This window comes from Ascidiella aspersa, chromosome 3, assembly GCF_963924565.1.
Source record: "Ascidiella aspersa chromosome 3, kaAscAspe10.2, whole genome shotgun sequence".
NCBI classification, from domain to species: domain Eukaryota; kingdom Metazoa; phylum Chordata; class Ascidiacea; order Phlebobranchia; family Ascidiidae; genus Ascidiella; species Ascidiella aspersa.
The window spans coordinates 36,488,319-36,505,972 of record NC_139449.1 but is presented as its reverse complement, the minus strand read 5'-3'; the positions used below and the strand labels follow the sequence as shown (position 1 = coordinate 36,505,972).

General features: G+C 35.1%; 2 protein-coding genes across 2 annotated transcripts in view; both read right to left on the bottom strand.

The window, feature by feature from the left end:
* Positions 1 to 1,480, bottom strand: part of LOC146162779 (uncharacterized) — a 42,890-nt gene extending 41,410 nt beyond the window's left edge. The window contains exons 1-2 of the mRNA XM_083384122.1: positions 1,347 to 1,480; positions 577 to 852 (exon numbers count right to left, since the gene is read on the bottom strand). Of these exons, the coding sequence (XP_083240248.1) occupies positions 577 to 852; positions 1,347 to 1,443 (373 nt within the window). The 5' untranslated portion in view covers positions 1,444 to 1,480. The remainder of the gene's footprint in view (positions 1 to 576; positions 853 to 1,346) is intronic.
* A 2,566-nt stretch (positions 1,481 to 4,046) lies between these two features.
* Positions 4,047 to 17,326, bottom strand: LOC146162778 (uncharacterized). The gene is made up of 23 exons (XM_083385302.1): positions 17,311 to 17,326; positions 16,955 to 17,230; positions 16,136 to 16,247; positions 15,844 to 16,025; positions 15,054 to 15,165; positions 14,649 to 14,830; positions 14,357 to 14,468; positions 13,594 to 13,778; positions 12,813 to 12,924; positions 12,378 to 12,565; positions 11,394 to 11,505; positions 10,014 to 10,198; positions 9,637 to 9,748; positions 8,618 to 8,802; positions 8,166 to 8,517; positions 8,025 to 8,089; positions 7,794 to 7,940; positions 7,586 to 7,693; positions 6,632 to 6,789; positions 6,133 to 6,288; positions 5,583 to 5,794; positions 4,777 to 4,876; positions 4,047 to 4,172 (listed from the first exon to the last, which is right to left on the bottom strand). Exons 1-23 carry the CDS (start codon positions 17,324 to 17,326, stop codon positions 4,113 to 4,115), a joined length of 3,429 nt encoding a protein of 1,142 aa, XP_083241428.1. The 3' UTR covers positions 4,047 to 4,112.
* Positions 17,327 to 17,654: the final 328 nt, after the last annotated feature.

Here is a 17,654-nt window from a genome sequence, read left to right as displayed (position 1 = left end):
TATTTTGCTTAGAAATGAATTTTCGGAACTAAATACAGGCACAAAAACATTTTTTCGTAACATTATGATAATTTTTGTGAAGTCTAAATCAGTAATAAAGTTGTTTTTTTTACTAATATTTCATAGTTATTTTTGCGGCATTATATAAGTTTTACAGTGTTAAATATGTTTGTTTGTCTGAAGAAGTATATTAAACTATATTGAGTGTTGATTAAGGTTTGAAAAAAAAAAAAAATGTGTTTATCGACCCAAAATAGGGATGCCGATAATATCGGATCGCAGCCACTACCTGATACCAAGTGGTTGTATCGGAACCCGATACTCGGGCGTTATTATTATTTTTTAATTTAAATAAATTGTTTTGTATAAATCTGAAAAAATGCCCTTAAAAGTTTTAATTTCTTTATTTTGCTGGCTAGAAACTGCGATGAAGTTTATTTGGAAAAGCAGGACCGATTAGAGTGGATATGTTAGCGGGATATTATGAGTTTAATGATTTCCTATATTAGCGTGCACGGATCCGCCTTAAGTTATCGTCGTTTGACATATTTGAGTCTAAACACGAAAACATCTCACCATTTTCAAGTAGTACAGTTGTAGCTTCACTTGTAACACAAGAAGCTCCCTTTGCGACAAATCGTATTGTTGTAAACTGGGATCTAATTGCGCTGCTTATTGTATAGCTGAAGGTTGTTGTAATTACTCCAGTGGCAACTATGACCTCGCCAGAAGTAAAGTTAGCTATGATGGTCAGTGGTTCGTTGTAGAGTCCAGTTATTTTACCAGTTATCGTGACAGAACCTCCCAATTGAACACGATACGATGGACTGTCGATTGAAATGCTCCTCGTGTCTGTGAATTTAAACTATTTATAGCAAATTTCCTTAGATTGCACAAAAGTTGTTGAAGAGATGATTAATTTTTTAAATTAACCTGTTGCTATAGTTTTTAGGGTTATATTAAGTTTTTTTTTAAATAAAAATAAAGATCGTTTCGTAGATTTTAAAGCAAATTCTTCCCAGTGTACACTATTGATTTATTGTTAACGTGTTGATCCTGAAACCTGGAGACTCGTTGTATATCGTTGTTACTCGTTGTAATTAGTGCCACGACAAAAGGGTTTTTTCAGTCGTAAGACTGCCACCCGATTGTCGTTAAATCAATAAAAAGAAAAAACAAGAAAAAAGAAAAATGAAAAAAATGATATGTGTGTTACATCATTATATAAATTACAGATGATTTATTAAATTAAATATCAGTCTATTGTTAAGTTTTATTTTCTTTTAAGTATACCACAAGAAAGTTTTAAGAAAAAATTGCCTAGTCTTTTATAATGTATAGCTTACCGTTGTATTGACATAGGTAGTAACGATTTGCAGTGCAGAATGAATCTCCCCAAAGCCAAGTATAACCAAACGTTCCACTTGTACCAGCTAAGAGCATACAATGACCGCTTCCTTGGGCTTTGCCGCCCGGCCACTGGTTGTAACCTGCCGTGGTTCACATTCAATAGTCAGTAATTTTGGTGATGTCGCAAAAGAGAAATTCATTTAAAGCAAAACACGGAATATGCTGTTTAATCTTTACCTGATGAGCTGACCTTAATTCCTCCAGGCCACAAAAAATCGCTGCTTGCAGATGCTCGTTTACCACCCAACCAGATGTCTTAATAAGTTCAAGAGAAACAAAAAACAAACAATAATATAAATACAGTTTAAAGAGTTTAAACCTAAGCCTCAATTGGATTTTTTAAATAAAATATTGCTAATGTTGTTTAGGAACCAGAGTTGTAAACAATTTTTTTTGAAATGCATAAGTCCCAGTCAAGTCATTTGTAAAATAACTTAAAGTTATGTCCTGTCAAGTCCTAGTCAAGTAATAATTAGAGCAAGTAAATTCCAAGTCAAGTCCTAGTCGTAAAATTAAACGCTAAACTATTAAAACTGGTAAACTCGTACGACTTTGAGCAATAACTCAACTAGAAAAAAAAAATACAACTAGAAATACAGTTTATGTGAAACTTAAGAGTAATAACCCAATTTAATAAAAATTGAAACATTTCATTTAAAAGTCATTTTCCAAAAGTCTCAAGTCAAGTCATTGTGCCAACAGACTTACGTCAAGCCAAGGTATTTTGCCCAAAAAAGTCTTTTGAAAAACTGTGACTTAAGTTCACTTATGTCAAGTCATCGAATCATTATAACACTGCCAGGAATTGTGCCAGCAATTTGATTGTTGCACACTGGAAAAGCAATATTGAACTTTATTTTTTTATTTTTTTATTTTCAATAATGCACTTTCTTGATGTAAAGGTGCAAACATTACAACAGGAGTCCCGTGTCAGTTAATTTGGCTGGACAAAATCTAAGTTTTGTATGAATAGTTTTGAATTTTAACTGTAAAATATTACTTTGCCGAAAAAACGCGCTTAAAATACCTTCAGGGAAACTTCCAACTGTAATTTAAAATGCTTTGATGTAACTTACATGGATCCCATGTCCTTTGATTCGCCAGCTTAACCAGCTCTCCTTGTGTCTCTCCATCCGGGACACTTGCCAGCTTCCCTGCTTTATAATTACCACATGACGTAGAAGCTGCAGACTGAGTAAGTTTATCGTCGGAAATTGTAAAGTATCTTCCTTTGCATGACTCGCCTGAGATATATAAAAGTATAGTGCATTCCAGATACACTTATATCTACAGTATACCAGTGGTTATCAAACAGGGGTCTGTGAGAAAGTTTGAAGGGTCCGCATGCAATAGCTTATTTTATTTTAGGCTGATTAAATTTGTCACAAGAGTACCTTTCTAAATGAGTTTTAATAATAATAAATATTTTGATAGATTTTGTTCAGTAGGTATAGTGAGTATAAGAACCAAACTGAATGTTAGAGTATTTAATGTTCAGTATTCTTTTTAGTTAAAACTTATAATAATTAGAATAATTTTTATTTAGTTTACATTCATTACACCCGTTGTTATTTCTTTTGCATAATTAAAAATACAGAAACTATAATCAAAATACAAAGGATGAGTTTTAATGCCTTCATCAAACGTAGTATGTTTCAGCTAATTTTTAAATTTGTTAAAAACGTGATGCTTTTTTATTTAAAAAAAATGAACAACCCAAAGTACATTGATCGTTAGCTTTTTCGTCAAAACAAATAAAGCCTCTTTTTCTATGTTTATTTTACTATAATTTTTCAAAACAGCTTTTCAACGTTTTAGCAAATTAACAAAACTATAATCAACAAGTAATAAAAAATAATTTTTAAAATGACCGTAATAATAATAATCATATTCACCTCTACAAAGTGAAGTCCTCATCAAAACAAGAACCACAAAGGTGGTTATCACTCTAAACCACATAACTTCACTCTTCTAAGGCCAACCAAAACTCCCTAAAAGTTTTCCATCTTCTTATAACTTGCAAATCTTGTCCAGACGCAGATACGAAATGTCTAATTGTGGGAGGGCTATATATACGCCGAAGCCAGGTATTTTGGGAAGACAACATACGTCCCACATACGCCTCCTCGTGTGCAAAAGGAAGTTTTGATTAAGGTCTGAAGTAATATGGTTAAAATTAAATTATATTTTAATTTCCTTTAGCAATGCGATTTAAAGGTGCTGAACATATATTATTTAACATAAGTTTTGGAAATGTTCACGTCTCAGCGGTTATGTAAAACTTACAGTACGTATATTGTTACCTGAATTGATTTGGCAATTAATTAGAAAGTTTTCGGTAGTGCGTTTATTACCCTAGAAAGGGACTGCAATTTATATTTATTAGTCCTATATGTTTTGAATTATAGCCGTTTAGCTTTGCGAAGCTTGGCATAAATAAAGTAACCTATTCCTATAGTTTTATTTATGCTTGAATACAATAGCTTATTGTTTGCCTTAAAACGTCCATAAATACTACAATTAAATTATTTTATTTACAAACTTAAATACACAAAAACAAAGCTACAATATATGGAAAGACAAGTTTTGAATTGCGATGCAAACTAAAAATAGAAATAATGCATTACGCAATAATGCTTAGATTTACAAAATACAATAATGACTGCATTTTAAGATTGATCTCGACGAAAGAATAATCGTGATCACGCTGCACAAAATTCAGCCTCCTTGAACTTTATGTCTTCGTAAACCGCTGTTGGATTCTGCGGAAGAATTTATAAAACATTAGTCTAATACAGTGGTCGGCAAACTTTTTTGTCGCCGCCCAAAGAACTCTTTTCAGAGCTATTGAAGGCCCACTACGTAAAACTACTACGAAAAGTGGCGGATTCAGGATATTTGATTTGAAGATGATACATTACACCGCGACATGATGGACAAAACACTACTATGGCATTATAAAATAAAACATACCATAAAAGGAAAACAATACGCGCGAAGCGCCAAAAATTTTGCGTTTACATATAGTTAACGTTGGCAAAAAATATCGTTCGACAGGCTCTTAGGACGACATTCGTCACGTGGGTCTTTCCAAGCTAAGCCAATATAAAAATGCTGTGCCCCACAATTATTAAAATAAAGTGAAATGATTGTACGGCTGTCGCGCGTTCCACAACTACATGATAACACTAAGCTATTCAAAACTAACTCGCGGAGCACATAAAATAGCTCTGCGGCTCACATTTGGGCCGCGGCCCACAGTTTGCCGACCACTTATCTAATAGCTTGATAGTGAATTGCAAAACCAAAAGGGTTCGCTACCTTTTGGCTTTTTTAAAGTCTTGTGTTTTCTCAAATGTTACTTACGTCTAAATTGTTGATCACGTGTTCCAGCATCTCAACGATGCGTTTAAAACTTGGTCTTTGTGCCGGCTCTAACTTCCAGCACTGAAGCATCACTTCGTACCTTTGAAGCAACAAACAATAAAAGTGAAAAACAGGATTATACATTCTTTTTTAATAACAACGATGTTCATTCAGTTTATTTTAACGCGTTTGACGAGTGCTAATAATTAAATTTTGCTCCTATTGTAGTTGCTAACGTTGCAAGATCTAACAAATTTAAAGTTTAGCAAACCTCATCTCTTTAAAGTGCTTCGAAGAATAAGTTTAAGCCTCAGAACTTAAAAAGTAATTTTCAGTAATAATTTGATTTTTACTTTCTAAACTTTGGCCGTAGTTCGAACCAAAATAACGAGTAAAACTGTAGGGTGTGTCATCGGCTGTTTTAGTGTCGGCGTTTAGGCGCCGCCGTTTTGGTACCGGATTGTTTGTCCCTGTTTGGGGTTAAGTTGGGGGGTAATGGTAGGAGTTAGAAATGGGTTAGCGTTAAACTTATTAAGGGGGCTAGTGATGTACTTAGGTGTGGGGTTTGGGGGTAGATAAAAGGTTGCAAAGGCCTGATCCTGGCTATTCAGGTCCTATTCCGACTGGTTTATGACTTATTCCGATTAACATTGTAATTTATTTACGTCAAAATAGTATAGGTCCTACTTTGGTATTATTACGAACTATGCTTCATTTCTAAAGTGATGTTGTTCTTTTGGCTGCAGTCCATGAGACAAAATATATCGGATATCGGAATGAACCAAGCATCGGACAATCCTACTCACAGTTGTTCGGGACAATCTTGCGGCTTTTCCAGCCTGTGACCTTGAACGACCTTTTGGTGCAGTTCCACTCCACTGCACCCCTCGTAGGGGATTCCCCCAAACGTCACAATCTCCCACATGGCGACACCAAGTGACCAAACGTCGCTCGAATTTGTGAAGATCTGATCGAAGTAGGCCTCTGGCGCCATCCAACGGGCTGCGAGTCTTGCTTCCTAGAATGGAAAAATATTTTTTTTTAAACAGATTACTCAAATCCGCTGGGTAATGAGCAGCACATTTCCTTGGCAAAGAACGTGTGCTTAATTTGCTTAATTTATGACGTCATTAAGTGACGCAATCTTTAAAATTACCCCTTACAATCACAAGCGAAAACCTTGATCCCCCTGGCATACTAATTTTTTAATTAAAATTTATGATATATATATATATATATATATACTAGACAACAGTCAAGAAATCAGCATGTTTTGTAACTTAAATTATGTAGCTTAGTGGCAACTTTAAATCGGCTGTTCGAACTGCTCCTTTTTTGTCGACTTAGTCAACTTACCGTTTGGTCGTGATTGACGTAGACATGATCAGAGGTTTGAACATTTATCGTCAGTCCGAAACCCGAGATCTTGCAATTAAGGTTTCGGCCCACCAAAACATTTCGGCAAGCAAGGTCCCTGTGCACCAATCCGTGTGAGGAAATGTAGTCCATTCCCTGAATGTAGAAGAAATGTGTAGAAACAATGTCTCATAGAAATCACTTTTCCGTACAAATTCTTTAGTGTCTTAGTGCGTGAAAAAACATACTTTGAAATGATTTGTAAAACAAAACTAAAATGAGTTGATAAGGCAAAAAATGAGAAGAAAATAAAGCGATTTTTTTATAAATATTTTATATTCTTAATACATATGTTTAAAAACTTACTACAAACTTGTTTTAGGTTTATAGCTTTATTCATGTCTCGTAACTTCTTTATAATATAATGTCCAGACGAAAAACCAAATCTGCCCAGACCTGTATTGTACAAACATTTGGACTATTAAGTTCCTTGTATTACCTCAGCAATATCCAAAGCGAACCGAACCATCTCCTTCATTCCAACGATCGAGATCATTTCATAAGGAGAACTCCCAGTAGGTTCCCCAGGCCTTTGTTTGATTAGAAAACTCCTTAAATCGCCGTGATCCATAAGCTCCATGAAAACGTAAAGATTGTCTGCAAATAATAGAAATATGGGAAAGAACTGATTTTCATTTGACAAGTTTTTGGTCCGTCATTTTGTTTAAACAAGTCATTTTATAATGACCTAAGTCTAAGTCAAGTCATTTGTAAAATAACTTGAGGCCTTTTTTTGCGAAAAAAAAGCAAGTCAAGCCATAAAACTATAGCGCGAAACTAATCAAATTGGCAAACTCGTCCGATTATGAGCCACCACTCAACTAAAAATAACAAAAACCCAATATGCAGCAAGCAAATTTTGGAGCATAATGGTTGGAGGTTGTAGTAAGACGTAATAAGAATATCAAAGCCATTTTCAACAGATGTTGAAAATGAATAAAGAGTTATTCGAAACGTCCAAAATGATACTTACTTCTGTATGGGCTTTGATATTCTTATTAAGCAAGCAAATTGTTTCATTAGAAAAAATTTAGATTAATAACAAATATTTGATAAAAATATCCATAATTTCAACTAAATTTATTTCAGACAAAAACCCAAGTCATAGTCAATTCATTTTCGTCACAAGACTTAAGTTAAGTCGTTTGTAAACAGTGACTTAAGTGATAACAACACTGGTATTTCGTCGTCCCGGTTATGATAAAGATGTAGTTTTGTTCTGAGTTCGACATTTTGTTTTTAACTCTAATCCTTTTGCTTGAAAAATAAGCTTTGCAAAGTTACGCTTGTAGAAATGCACGACCTAACAAATCCGCTTTTGCTGGTTTTAAACTTAACGGACAGTTGAATATATAAAAAGCATTTAGGGAACTGATTTTTTAAATGAACCAACCTTTAATATTGCCAATACCGACAATCTCAATTATAAATCGATGTTTTCCCAAATTCACCATCTCTTCAAGTTCTTTCTGCAGGTCGCCAGAAACGCTTTGATTGCCGTCTTAAAATAATAATAAGTTGACTATAGATAAGCATACTTTCTCCACACCTGTATGATGCGTAGCTTAGTTAACGTAAGAAAATTTGTCAATATCAGATACTTTTCAAAACTTTGGCTGCCACAAATTGCGTTGCTTGGTTTTCGTCAAAGGTAACTTTTGCCTTCCAAACAATTCCAAACTTTCCATCACCGAGTTGAGAAACAAGTTTAACTCCACTTTCGTCAAAACGTCGAATTGAAACTTTCTCTGTGGAATAAGTTTTCAGAAAAACCCCCTCGATAAGACTTCTTGATAACAAAATGATACAAGTTGTTAAGTTTGAATATTTACCTTGATTTCTAGTAAAGCTTCCTTGCGTTTCACGAGAGTTTACGTCGTTTTCTGCTTTTTTGGACCTAAAACATGTTTACTATATGAATAAGTTTTGATCATATACTAATACTGTGCTTCTCAATCTGATTACCAACTTACCGTTTGTGATAGATGAATATTCCCACCAAGAGAATCTGTACAACAACGATTATCGCTCCACCAATCAAAAAGTACACGTAATCCTTGATGACGTAATTTCGGGAATTGTTGTGACTGTTGTCAGTTGTGTGACTGTTGGCGTTGTCAGTATACATGTAGCTGTAGTCAGTTGCTTGATTGTTGCTGTTATCAGTTTTATGACTGTAGCTGTTATTAATTGTAGAACTGTTGTTGCTGTCTGTTGTGTGACTGTTGCTGTTGCTTTTGTCAGTCGTATAGCTGTTGGCACTTGTTGCACTTTTCGAAGGCTCGTTATAATTGCCAGTGGTGTTGATAACTGGACTTATCACAACTACAAAAAGTAGTTTAATTATTAACTTCGGTTTAGTAATAGTAATAGTAATAACATAACTCAAGGCAAGGTTTATTCTTTAAGGTTGTTTCCTGCTCACCTTGCACCAATACACTCGCTGTTTTCATTCCACCAGCAACATTGGCTTCTACTTCACAAGTGTAGTTGCCACTTTCTGATACATTCGTGATACGGAGATGTAGCTTCTGTGTTGATTTATATGCTTCCGTTACAACGTGGCTCTGATGAATGTTGGATGGAATTGTAGAAACGACGGCGCCGTTTCTGGCGATAATATTCATGGTTGAATATACATAAATATAACATGGTTGTTGAAAATAAATGCAAAGTTAACTCAGTAGGTACTTGCATTTTACAAATGGTTAGCCTTAGTAAACGTCAATTAACGTTCTTATGGATGGGTATGGCTTTATTTTTTTAATAGCATGCATTTATCTTATGTTAAAATTCTTTCATCCTTATTTTGTTCTGAAGATGTAAATAAACACTCTACAACAGACAGTAGACACATATTTCGATACAAGTCTCGTTTTAAAAAGCAAACTCCTTCATGTATCGCATGACATTCGACTATAATATTCTGACACTATACTTAGCCCAATTATGTAAACAACACTTTGGAAACAAAAATGACTACACTTTACTACTCAACGTATTTAATCCATTTTATTTAAAGCTGTTTAAAGCTAAAGAAATAATGTAAAGCAGTGATTTTTAGAATTTTGAACCTCAGATGCTTTTTTGTTTTCCTGAAATAATTAAAACCTTATTAAATTTATTACCAAGAAAAATTTATGGAATCACGGCCCAATAACTACTTTAAGATACAGATCAATAAAACGTGTTAGCTCCAGCTAATGTAACGAATCAGTATATTAATTTAAATCAATTTGCGCGAACCCAATGAAACTTCCTCGCGAACTTATTACCCCGCTACCCCGGTTCAAGAACCACTTGTAGCTGCCCCTCAATAAAGAATAACGGTTTGCTCTTTGTTTCCTAAAAGCTGAAAGCCTCCCAGGGGCCTCAGTTTAAGAACCACTGGTGTATAATGGTTTGGAGTAATGACTGACTATATTAGTTTAAACGTGGTATTACCTCTTCCAAGTCACACTAGGCTTTGGATATCCGTACGAAATGCACACAACAGTCCGGATTTGTCTATAGTCCGTTTTCACTGTGGTTTGCGTCAATGACACATTCGATGCAACTGGAAAAATAATTTTAATAAATAAGGAGAAAAAGGGAAATTATATGGATCAGAGCCAAGTCAAGTGATAATATCGGTACTCGTCCGATACTAGGGATTCGATTTTAAACCAAATCAGCATGAGAACTTTATCCGTGAATTGTCATTAAACGCAGTTATTTCGTCATTAAAATGTAATATTATCAAACAACTGGATTTCTCAACTTAACTTTAAAGCTATTGTTTGCTTAAAAGCGTTAGTTCAAATTAAGTTAACCAAACTCACCTAATACTTTGAAGGTTTTGTTTCTCGCAAGAACCTCGTTGTTCGCTTCACATACGTAATCTCCAGCTTGCTCGATGCTGTCCAACTTTAAGTGAAGTCGCACAGTTGAGCTCAAGCTGCTGCTGCCACTTACCGCTTCTTGATAAACGGCAGCACCAGTTGTTGGAGGTACAGGCGTGCCATTTCTATGCAAGAAAATACGTGATTTAGGCGAGAATTTGTGTGACGTTTTTAACGCTTAGGTTTGCCGAGAAGTATTGTTTTGAAATTTCTCTAGATTGCAATTTTGCTGAGTTAGTGAAATTCTTAAAAGAAATTCCAAAGTGTTTTCTAAGGCAGGGGTCGGCAACCTTTTTTGCACTGCGAACCGGTTAAAAACTGAAAATTTGTCGCGGACCAACCTTGAAAAAACAACAAATGTTCAGGAAAGGAAATTTATTACAACTGGTAATGCGAACTTTATGCTGGTTTTACCGCAAAGGGATGCTCCGATCTAAGGATTATTAAACTTACTGAAACCCGTGAGCGGCATCCGGCCAGCCAAACAATTTAGTTTAACCCAGCCCGCGGCTCATTTCAACAAAACTTTTAGGCCTTTACATTTTTTCTTAAATTACACTGGTATAACATAATTACCAATTCCTATTTTCTTACCAGCTTCTCAAAATAAGGATATATTTAAGTTTGTTTTTCAACAAATTTTAATCTTACAAACCCTGCTACGGACCGGTAACCAACTCCTCGCGGACCGGTGTTTGCCGACCACGGTTCTAAGGAATTGCGTATATGTCATTAAACTAAATATGACATATTGTACAAGCGACGATGTTATTTTTATATATTGTTAACCATAGTCAAAAAATTCATTTGCGGAATGTAAGTGGAATAGCTTTGTGTCACTTTCGCCAAACAGGTTTAAAACCAGCATGTTCAGATAACCTTGTCACGTTTTATGATAATGGCATTGGCAATTTAGAAAGGCTGAAACTGCGTAATATTCTATTCTAGCGACTTATAAGGGGCCTATAACAAATAGACTTGTTTGGTAATATTAGTTGAAAAACTTTTTGCCATCAATTTCGCTAAATCAAACTATTTTGCCAAGCAGGTTTAGAGTCAACACGTTCAAATAACTTTGGAACAAGCTAATAACGGTCCGATGGACTGTATATCCACCAGATTTATTTTTCAGAAATAATAACGGCTTTTCAACCGGCAGCTGACTCGATTTACCTAACGATATTTCGCTGCCGCCTGGGAACTTAAAACCATATTTTTTTATTGTACCAGTTTGTTTGTTATGCATTTTAATTTTGAGTTGATCAATGACTTTCCAAGTGTTTGACCAAGTCAAATCGGTTTAGAGCACTTCTGTAGTACCTTTTCCACACGACTGTGGGCTTTGGCCACCGAGATGAGCTGCAATCAACGTGATACTGTTGTGTGTAGTTGGTGGCGACTTGCGCGTACGAAAGCTGCACGTCTGGGGCAACTAAAAACATCGGGAAGTTAGTTTTAGAAGAGACGTTTTCGTGTACATATATATCGTTGAGGCTATTAAAACAAGCAAGTCTATGACATATATTGTTTTGCGTTAACTTAAAGTAGCGCCTGCGTTATTTTATGTGTAGTACATTTTTTATCTTTTTGCGAGATTCTGTGACATTTCTGCAATGGAAAAAGTGTTACCGCTTTCATCGGGGCTAGGCAAACTGTGATCACAGAATATCGTTATCGCCAGGGGCGGATCAAGGAGGTGATCTATTGCCCCCTAAACTGAAATATTTCCCAATTTCTGCTAAGTTAAATGCCTTTTTTGCAATTTTACTCGTTTGAGCATAGTAATGACGTCATTGGTATCGGATAGGGAAACTTTTTGCTCAACAAAGTTAACAACTGATGGTACTTATTCATGCTCAGCCTAAAACATGAAAAAATTATTTTTGAGCGTTTGAATTGAATCTATTTGGTTTGTTTGAGCTTAATAATGACGTCATTTGGTATCGGATTGGATCGGGAAACTTTTTGCTTCCATGTAAAATGTATCGGATTAAAATTTATCGGATGTCCCTAGTTTTACTTGATTCATTCGAATTAAGAATATTAGCAGAACTGACGATGCTTTTTGCGTAACTATGATATTCTGCTTTTGCTGAATAAAGTTGTTTTGGATCTTTTTGCAACCTTTGTGTTTTTGCTTGAATCTTACGATATGGAGAAGAGATCAACAACTAGCAATGTTGAAGCAGGCTTAGATCCCAAAATTAACAAAAATAGTAATAATATTATTTAATGAAACATGAACACGAACACACATATGTGTGTTTACTAATAATATTATTATTATTATTTCATCAATTTTACTTGACACGTTGATAGTGCTTGTCTTCTTTGTGGTTGTTACGGTGTTAGTAGCTGTACAGGTGTACGACCCTGAATGATGGGCGCTTAAAACTTTGAAGGTTAATCTGCTTCTGGTTTGTGAGTCAGACACGTGGGTAACGGTTTGGAAAACCTCAGATGTTGTTGTAGTCGTTACACTCGATCCATTTCTGAAAAAGAGACAAGTTTCTTTTTAGTGCAAAGTGGCTTTTAAGTATGTAATTTGGGTAAATTTAATTTATTGTAAATTTGACGTTTAGATATAAATTTGTGACTTGACGGAATGGCGTAATATCTGAACATTTTTTCGTAACTTACCCCAAACAAAAATCCTGGGTCCGCGCCATTATAATCGGACACCCCTATTTTAGTGTGAGTTAAGTATTAGGAATAAGTAATTGAATAGTTTATTATTACCTTTGCCAGAACACGTGTGGCCTTGGATATCCAAATGATTGACAATCAACTGTCTTAGTTTGGTTGTAATCCAGTTTCAATTTAATGGAGGATACGGATATGTTGACAGGCACTAAAAAATATGCTGTTAGCAGAGACGGATTTTTTGCATATTTTAACAACTTCAGAGATTTATTTGATCTGCGCGAATATTGTATTTCTTAGCCTATTTTGTAAAATGGATTTAGCCAAACATCGGCGTTAATTTACCCTTAAAATTAACGTTTTGGCAACTCAATCAATATAAAGGTGTTTTTTTGCTTTGCGCGAATCGATAACGTCGTTGTAACGCAGCTTTTGTTTTGAAAGTTACCACTTCGCAATTTTTAACTTTAACGAAATAAATAAGTGTGTGAGGTAATGGAGGTTACTTTATTCTTTCTGACATCACACCTTTATGACGTGAGGTTATGATGTAACGTTGTGACATCACGTCTAAAGAAATGTCATGCCCCCAAATAAAAATACTACATTCCCGCCTACTTGTAGTTATAGACACAACTTATTATACCAGTCAAAATTTGGCGATCTATACTTTGTTGAGATGCATAAACATATATTAGAACACTGACAAACACGTCATTCAATGCAATGCTTAAACAAAAAGTTTTGCAGCCAATGTAACACGGCAATTCAAAGGTAATATTAATCAAATAGGTAAATACCGAAAAGTCCTTGTTTGTTATTTGTGTCTACCTTTCACCTTGATGGAATTTGAAGTTTACATATATTTCTCACTCACTTGTTATTCCCAACGAAACAGAGGTGGTTTTCACCACGTTGCTCGCCTCGCAAACGTACACACCAGATTGTCTAACGTTGCTGAATATAAAGTTGATGCGAGTTCGCGCTTCTAGTGGGTTGCTGGTTGCAATAGATGTTGCGTATATCGGTTGGTTAGTGGCAGATGTCACTGGGTTTCCGAACCTAGAAATAAACAAAAACAGAAATATAAAACCGTTCATATTGGACAACTGGTTGTTATCCATTTTGTTTTTTATTAGTGAAATGTTTTTACGTATAAGCTGTAGTCCCTTTAATCCCCATTACATACTGTGTTTAGCAATCCTGTTTAATGTTTCTCACGTCGCGTATTACCCGCTCTCCCGCAGTTTATGTCCGTAAACATTTAGAGCAGGGTTTCTTAGACTGTGGTCCGTGGACCCCTGGGGGTACGTGGACAAGTTTTAGGAGTAAATGAAAGAGTAAAATGAAAGGAGTAAATGAAAGAGTAAAATAAAGGAGTAAATGAAAGAGTAAAATTAAAGGAGTAAATGAAAGAGTAAAAAAAAATAGTTTAATTGAACAAAACATATTTGGCGCCTTTTCTTCAATGTTTTTTGACTTTCACATTGGTTGGAATGAAAACAACAGGTTTATTTCAGTCTTCTTGTTTATGACGTCAATTTATGACGTCATCTTTAAAACTTTCATGCTAACCCTGGTCGATGCATTTGGGGGTTGGCGGTAAAAAAAATTTAACTACCCCTGATTTAGAATATTACCTCTTCCACGTTATACTTGGTTTAGGAAAACCGGAGGAGTAACAGTCGGCTTGGTAGGGAGTCGCGTATTCGGCTGCGATGCTTGCAACTGATAGAGAAGCGCTTGGGGCAACTGAAATACAGATAATTGTTGTTGTTTTTCAAAAAATAATGGTTAGGTACTTTTAAAATACCATTCATTACTTCCCTAATAGTTTTTATGTTACCGGCTTACCTTATGCAATGAAATTAAAAAAAAAACTATGCCAATTAAGGCATTTAAATTGACGTTTCGTTGGACGCCAATACCTACCTCTCCCTGTAAGTTTAGCTGTTCTTGTTCCCCCAGTATTGGAAGCATCGCATGTATAATCCCCACCTTGATTTGCATTTGTGATTTTTAAGCTTAGCCTGCTTTTTGCTTGCAAGCTGCTTGGGTAAGTAATAGATTGATGGATGTCATTAGATGTTGCACTCGTTAGGACAACACCATTTCTACAAATGTAAAAGAGTAATTTCAGCACTTCAAAGCTAACTGCCATAACAATGAGCATTTAAATTTTCAATTATTCTAAAAAAGCTGATTGTTGTCAAAGCATCTTGAATCGCTGTAAATATAATAATGTCAAAACTGTTCTAACATTTCGCGGAAAATATAGTTTTGTACACTTTGCTATATTTAATAAAAGTTCTATGGACTATGGAATTTGTCATTTACCTTTTCCAAGTGACCGATGGTCTTGGGTTTCCGTTTGAAGTACAATCGACAGTCTTCACTTGTTTGTAATCCAAGTTTACAACAGTGGAAGAAAGTGTGATATCAGCAGGTACTGAAACGAATATTAAGAAATGGGGTTGCTGGTAAAAAGTGAAAGCAAAACTATCTCAGGTGCTGATAAAGTATTTTGTTGTAGGGGGAAATTCAGAGATGACGTTACAAAGCTACGTTGTGACGTAATATAAACGTGACGCAATGAAGAGCAACCTTAAGAGCGACATACAGTTCGCTTATGCTGTTAAACTTTTAGGTTGTAGAGGTATTAGCGTAATATAAAAGCTACATTACAAGATGTTATGGATCCGCGCAAATATAAACATTCAATAACGTTGTTTAATTCACAGTGTTGTAAGCAAGTCAGAAATGACTTTAGTCCCAGTAAAGTCATTTGTAAAATACCTCAAGTCAAAGTCAAGTCATAATTTGAGCAAGACAACTTTAAGTCACGTATTTGTTATAAAAATAAAACATTGAACTTTTGAAATAATTAAACTCATACTGTAATGAGCAATAACTGAACTAAATAAATATGAAATCTTTCACTCTAAGGTTGCGGTGAGATGCAGACGCTTTTGGACTGCATTTTTTTCAGTTTTGCATTTACGTAGTTAGACAAAAAAATAGGCAAAAATAGTTTAGGCGAGGACATGGCCACGTAACCACATCGATCCGCCCATGCTCGCTTTACAGTTTGCCACGCCACAGAAATAGTAAGTAATAAGAGAATTACCTCGAACTGTAAGAGTTGACTGTCGTAGGGGTCCGGCCACATTTGCTGCAACTTTGCAAACGTAACTTCCACTATCGGCCACGTTTGTTAAAGTAAGATATAATCGTCGATTCACGGTACCAGAGCCTGTTTGTGATCCTTGGTAAATTCCTGGGGGTGTCGTTTTAACAGCAACGTTGTTTCTGCAACAGTATATTATTCTAGTTACATGATATTCGTTTTTTGTCAGTGAATTAATTTTAAGAGTGGAATGCAGACAAAGCACTTTAGTGCAATTGTCTCATGAACTCACCTGTACCAAGTTATCTGTGGTGTTGGTTTTCCATTTGAAGTACAATCTACTGTTTGTTGAACGTTGTAATTAACAATTATGTTGCTTCTTGACAAGCTGATACTTGCAGGGACTGAAACAATTGTCAAGACAGATTTTAATTTCACAACCATCGCAAATCGAAAATCTAAAGCACCTAATAAGTCCATTCCATTGTGGCATTTTACTATAAAATGACATTTTTAAATAGTTATGATGAAGATTACGAGTGTGTGTATTTTCCCGGATAATGGAAATTTAATGATTTCCTCTCTCAGCGTACCGAGCAAATGGCTTTGGTTTAACTTTTTATAAAAAAAATTGCCTGGCTACCAATACGAATATGTCTTGGGAAAGCTAAATCTTTTAAACCAGCGGTTCTTGATCTTTTAGCTCTTAGCATACTTAAAAAACGATTTATCGCGAAAAAGCATGTTCTACAGCCAAACTTATAACTTGCCAATCACCCTTATACGGGAAAGCTTGTTGTCATATCAGCAGTGTCCTAAATAGATATTGTGCATTGTTCGAATGCTTGCTTGTGTGCTTATTTATGACAAAATTAGGTTATTTTCCCACATTATTAAACTGTTCGCTACAATTAAAAAATCTTTAGAGGCACACAGTTTGAGAAACACTGTTTCATTGTACTACAAGAGTTCGATATCATTTACCCTGAAGCAGTCCTAAATAGGTTGCTAAAGTTGAAAATTCTAAATACCAGAGGAACTGTTTTTTTATTATTATGCCTGGTAGCAACCGTTTATGTATTAAGAGATACTGGTCTGAACAAAAACTTACCATTTTCGAGCAGTACAGTTGTGGCTTCACTTGTAACACAAGATGTTCCTTTTGCCACAAATCGTATTGTTGTAAACTGTGTGCTAACTGCGCTGCTTATTGTATAGCTGAAGGTTGTTGTTTTTACTCCAGTGGCAACTATGACCTCACCAGAAGTATAGCTAGCTATGATGGTTAGTGGTTCGTTGTAGAGTCCAGTTATTTTACCAGTTATCGTAACGGAACCTCCCAACTGAACACGATACGATGGACTGTCGATTGAAATGCTCCTAGTGTCTGTGAATTGAATGTATTTTAAGCAAATTTTTAAATCCAATAGGTGGCTGCAACTAAGTTAGAAAAATTATGACTTTAACCTATATTTTTATTCATTCCTTAACTTGCACAAAAGTAGTTGAAGAGATGATTCTTTTTTTAACTAACCTACTGCTATAATTTTTTAGGGTTATGCCAAGTTGTTTTTTTTAAATAAAAAATAAAGTTTGTTCGTATAATTATTTTGATGTAAATTCTGCCCAGTGCACACTATTGAGTCCTTGTTAACGTGTTGTTCCTGTGAACCGTTAGTTACTCACTGTAAATAGTGACACGACAATAAGTTTTTTCAGTCGTAAGACTGACACTTGATTGTCGTTAAATCAATAAAAAGAAAAAACAAGAAAAAAGAAAAAAAAATGATATGTGTGTTACATCATTTAAA

Bases quoted from the DNA above. Each gene is read 5' to 3' on its own strand.
- LOC146162778 (XM_083385302.1), bottom strand. The intron at 10,199-11,393 runs GTACTACAGAAG...TTTCTTGCATAG, and splicing joins CCCACAGTCGTGTGGAAAAG to AAATGGCACGCCTGTACCTC. The intron at 4,877-5,582 runs GTGAGTAGGATT...GTTGCTTCAAAG, and splicing joins CAAGATTGTCCCGAACAACT to GTACGAAGTGATGCTTCAGT.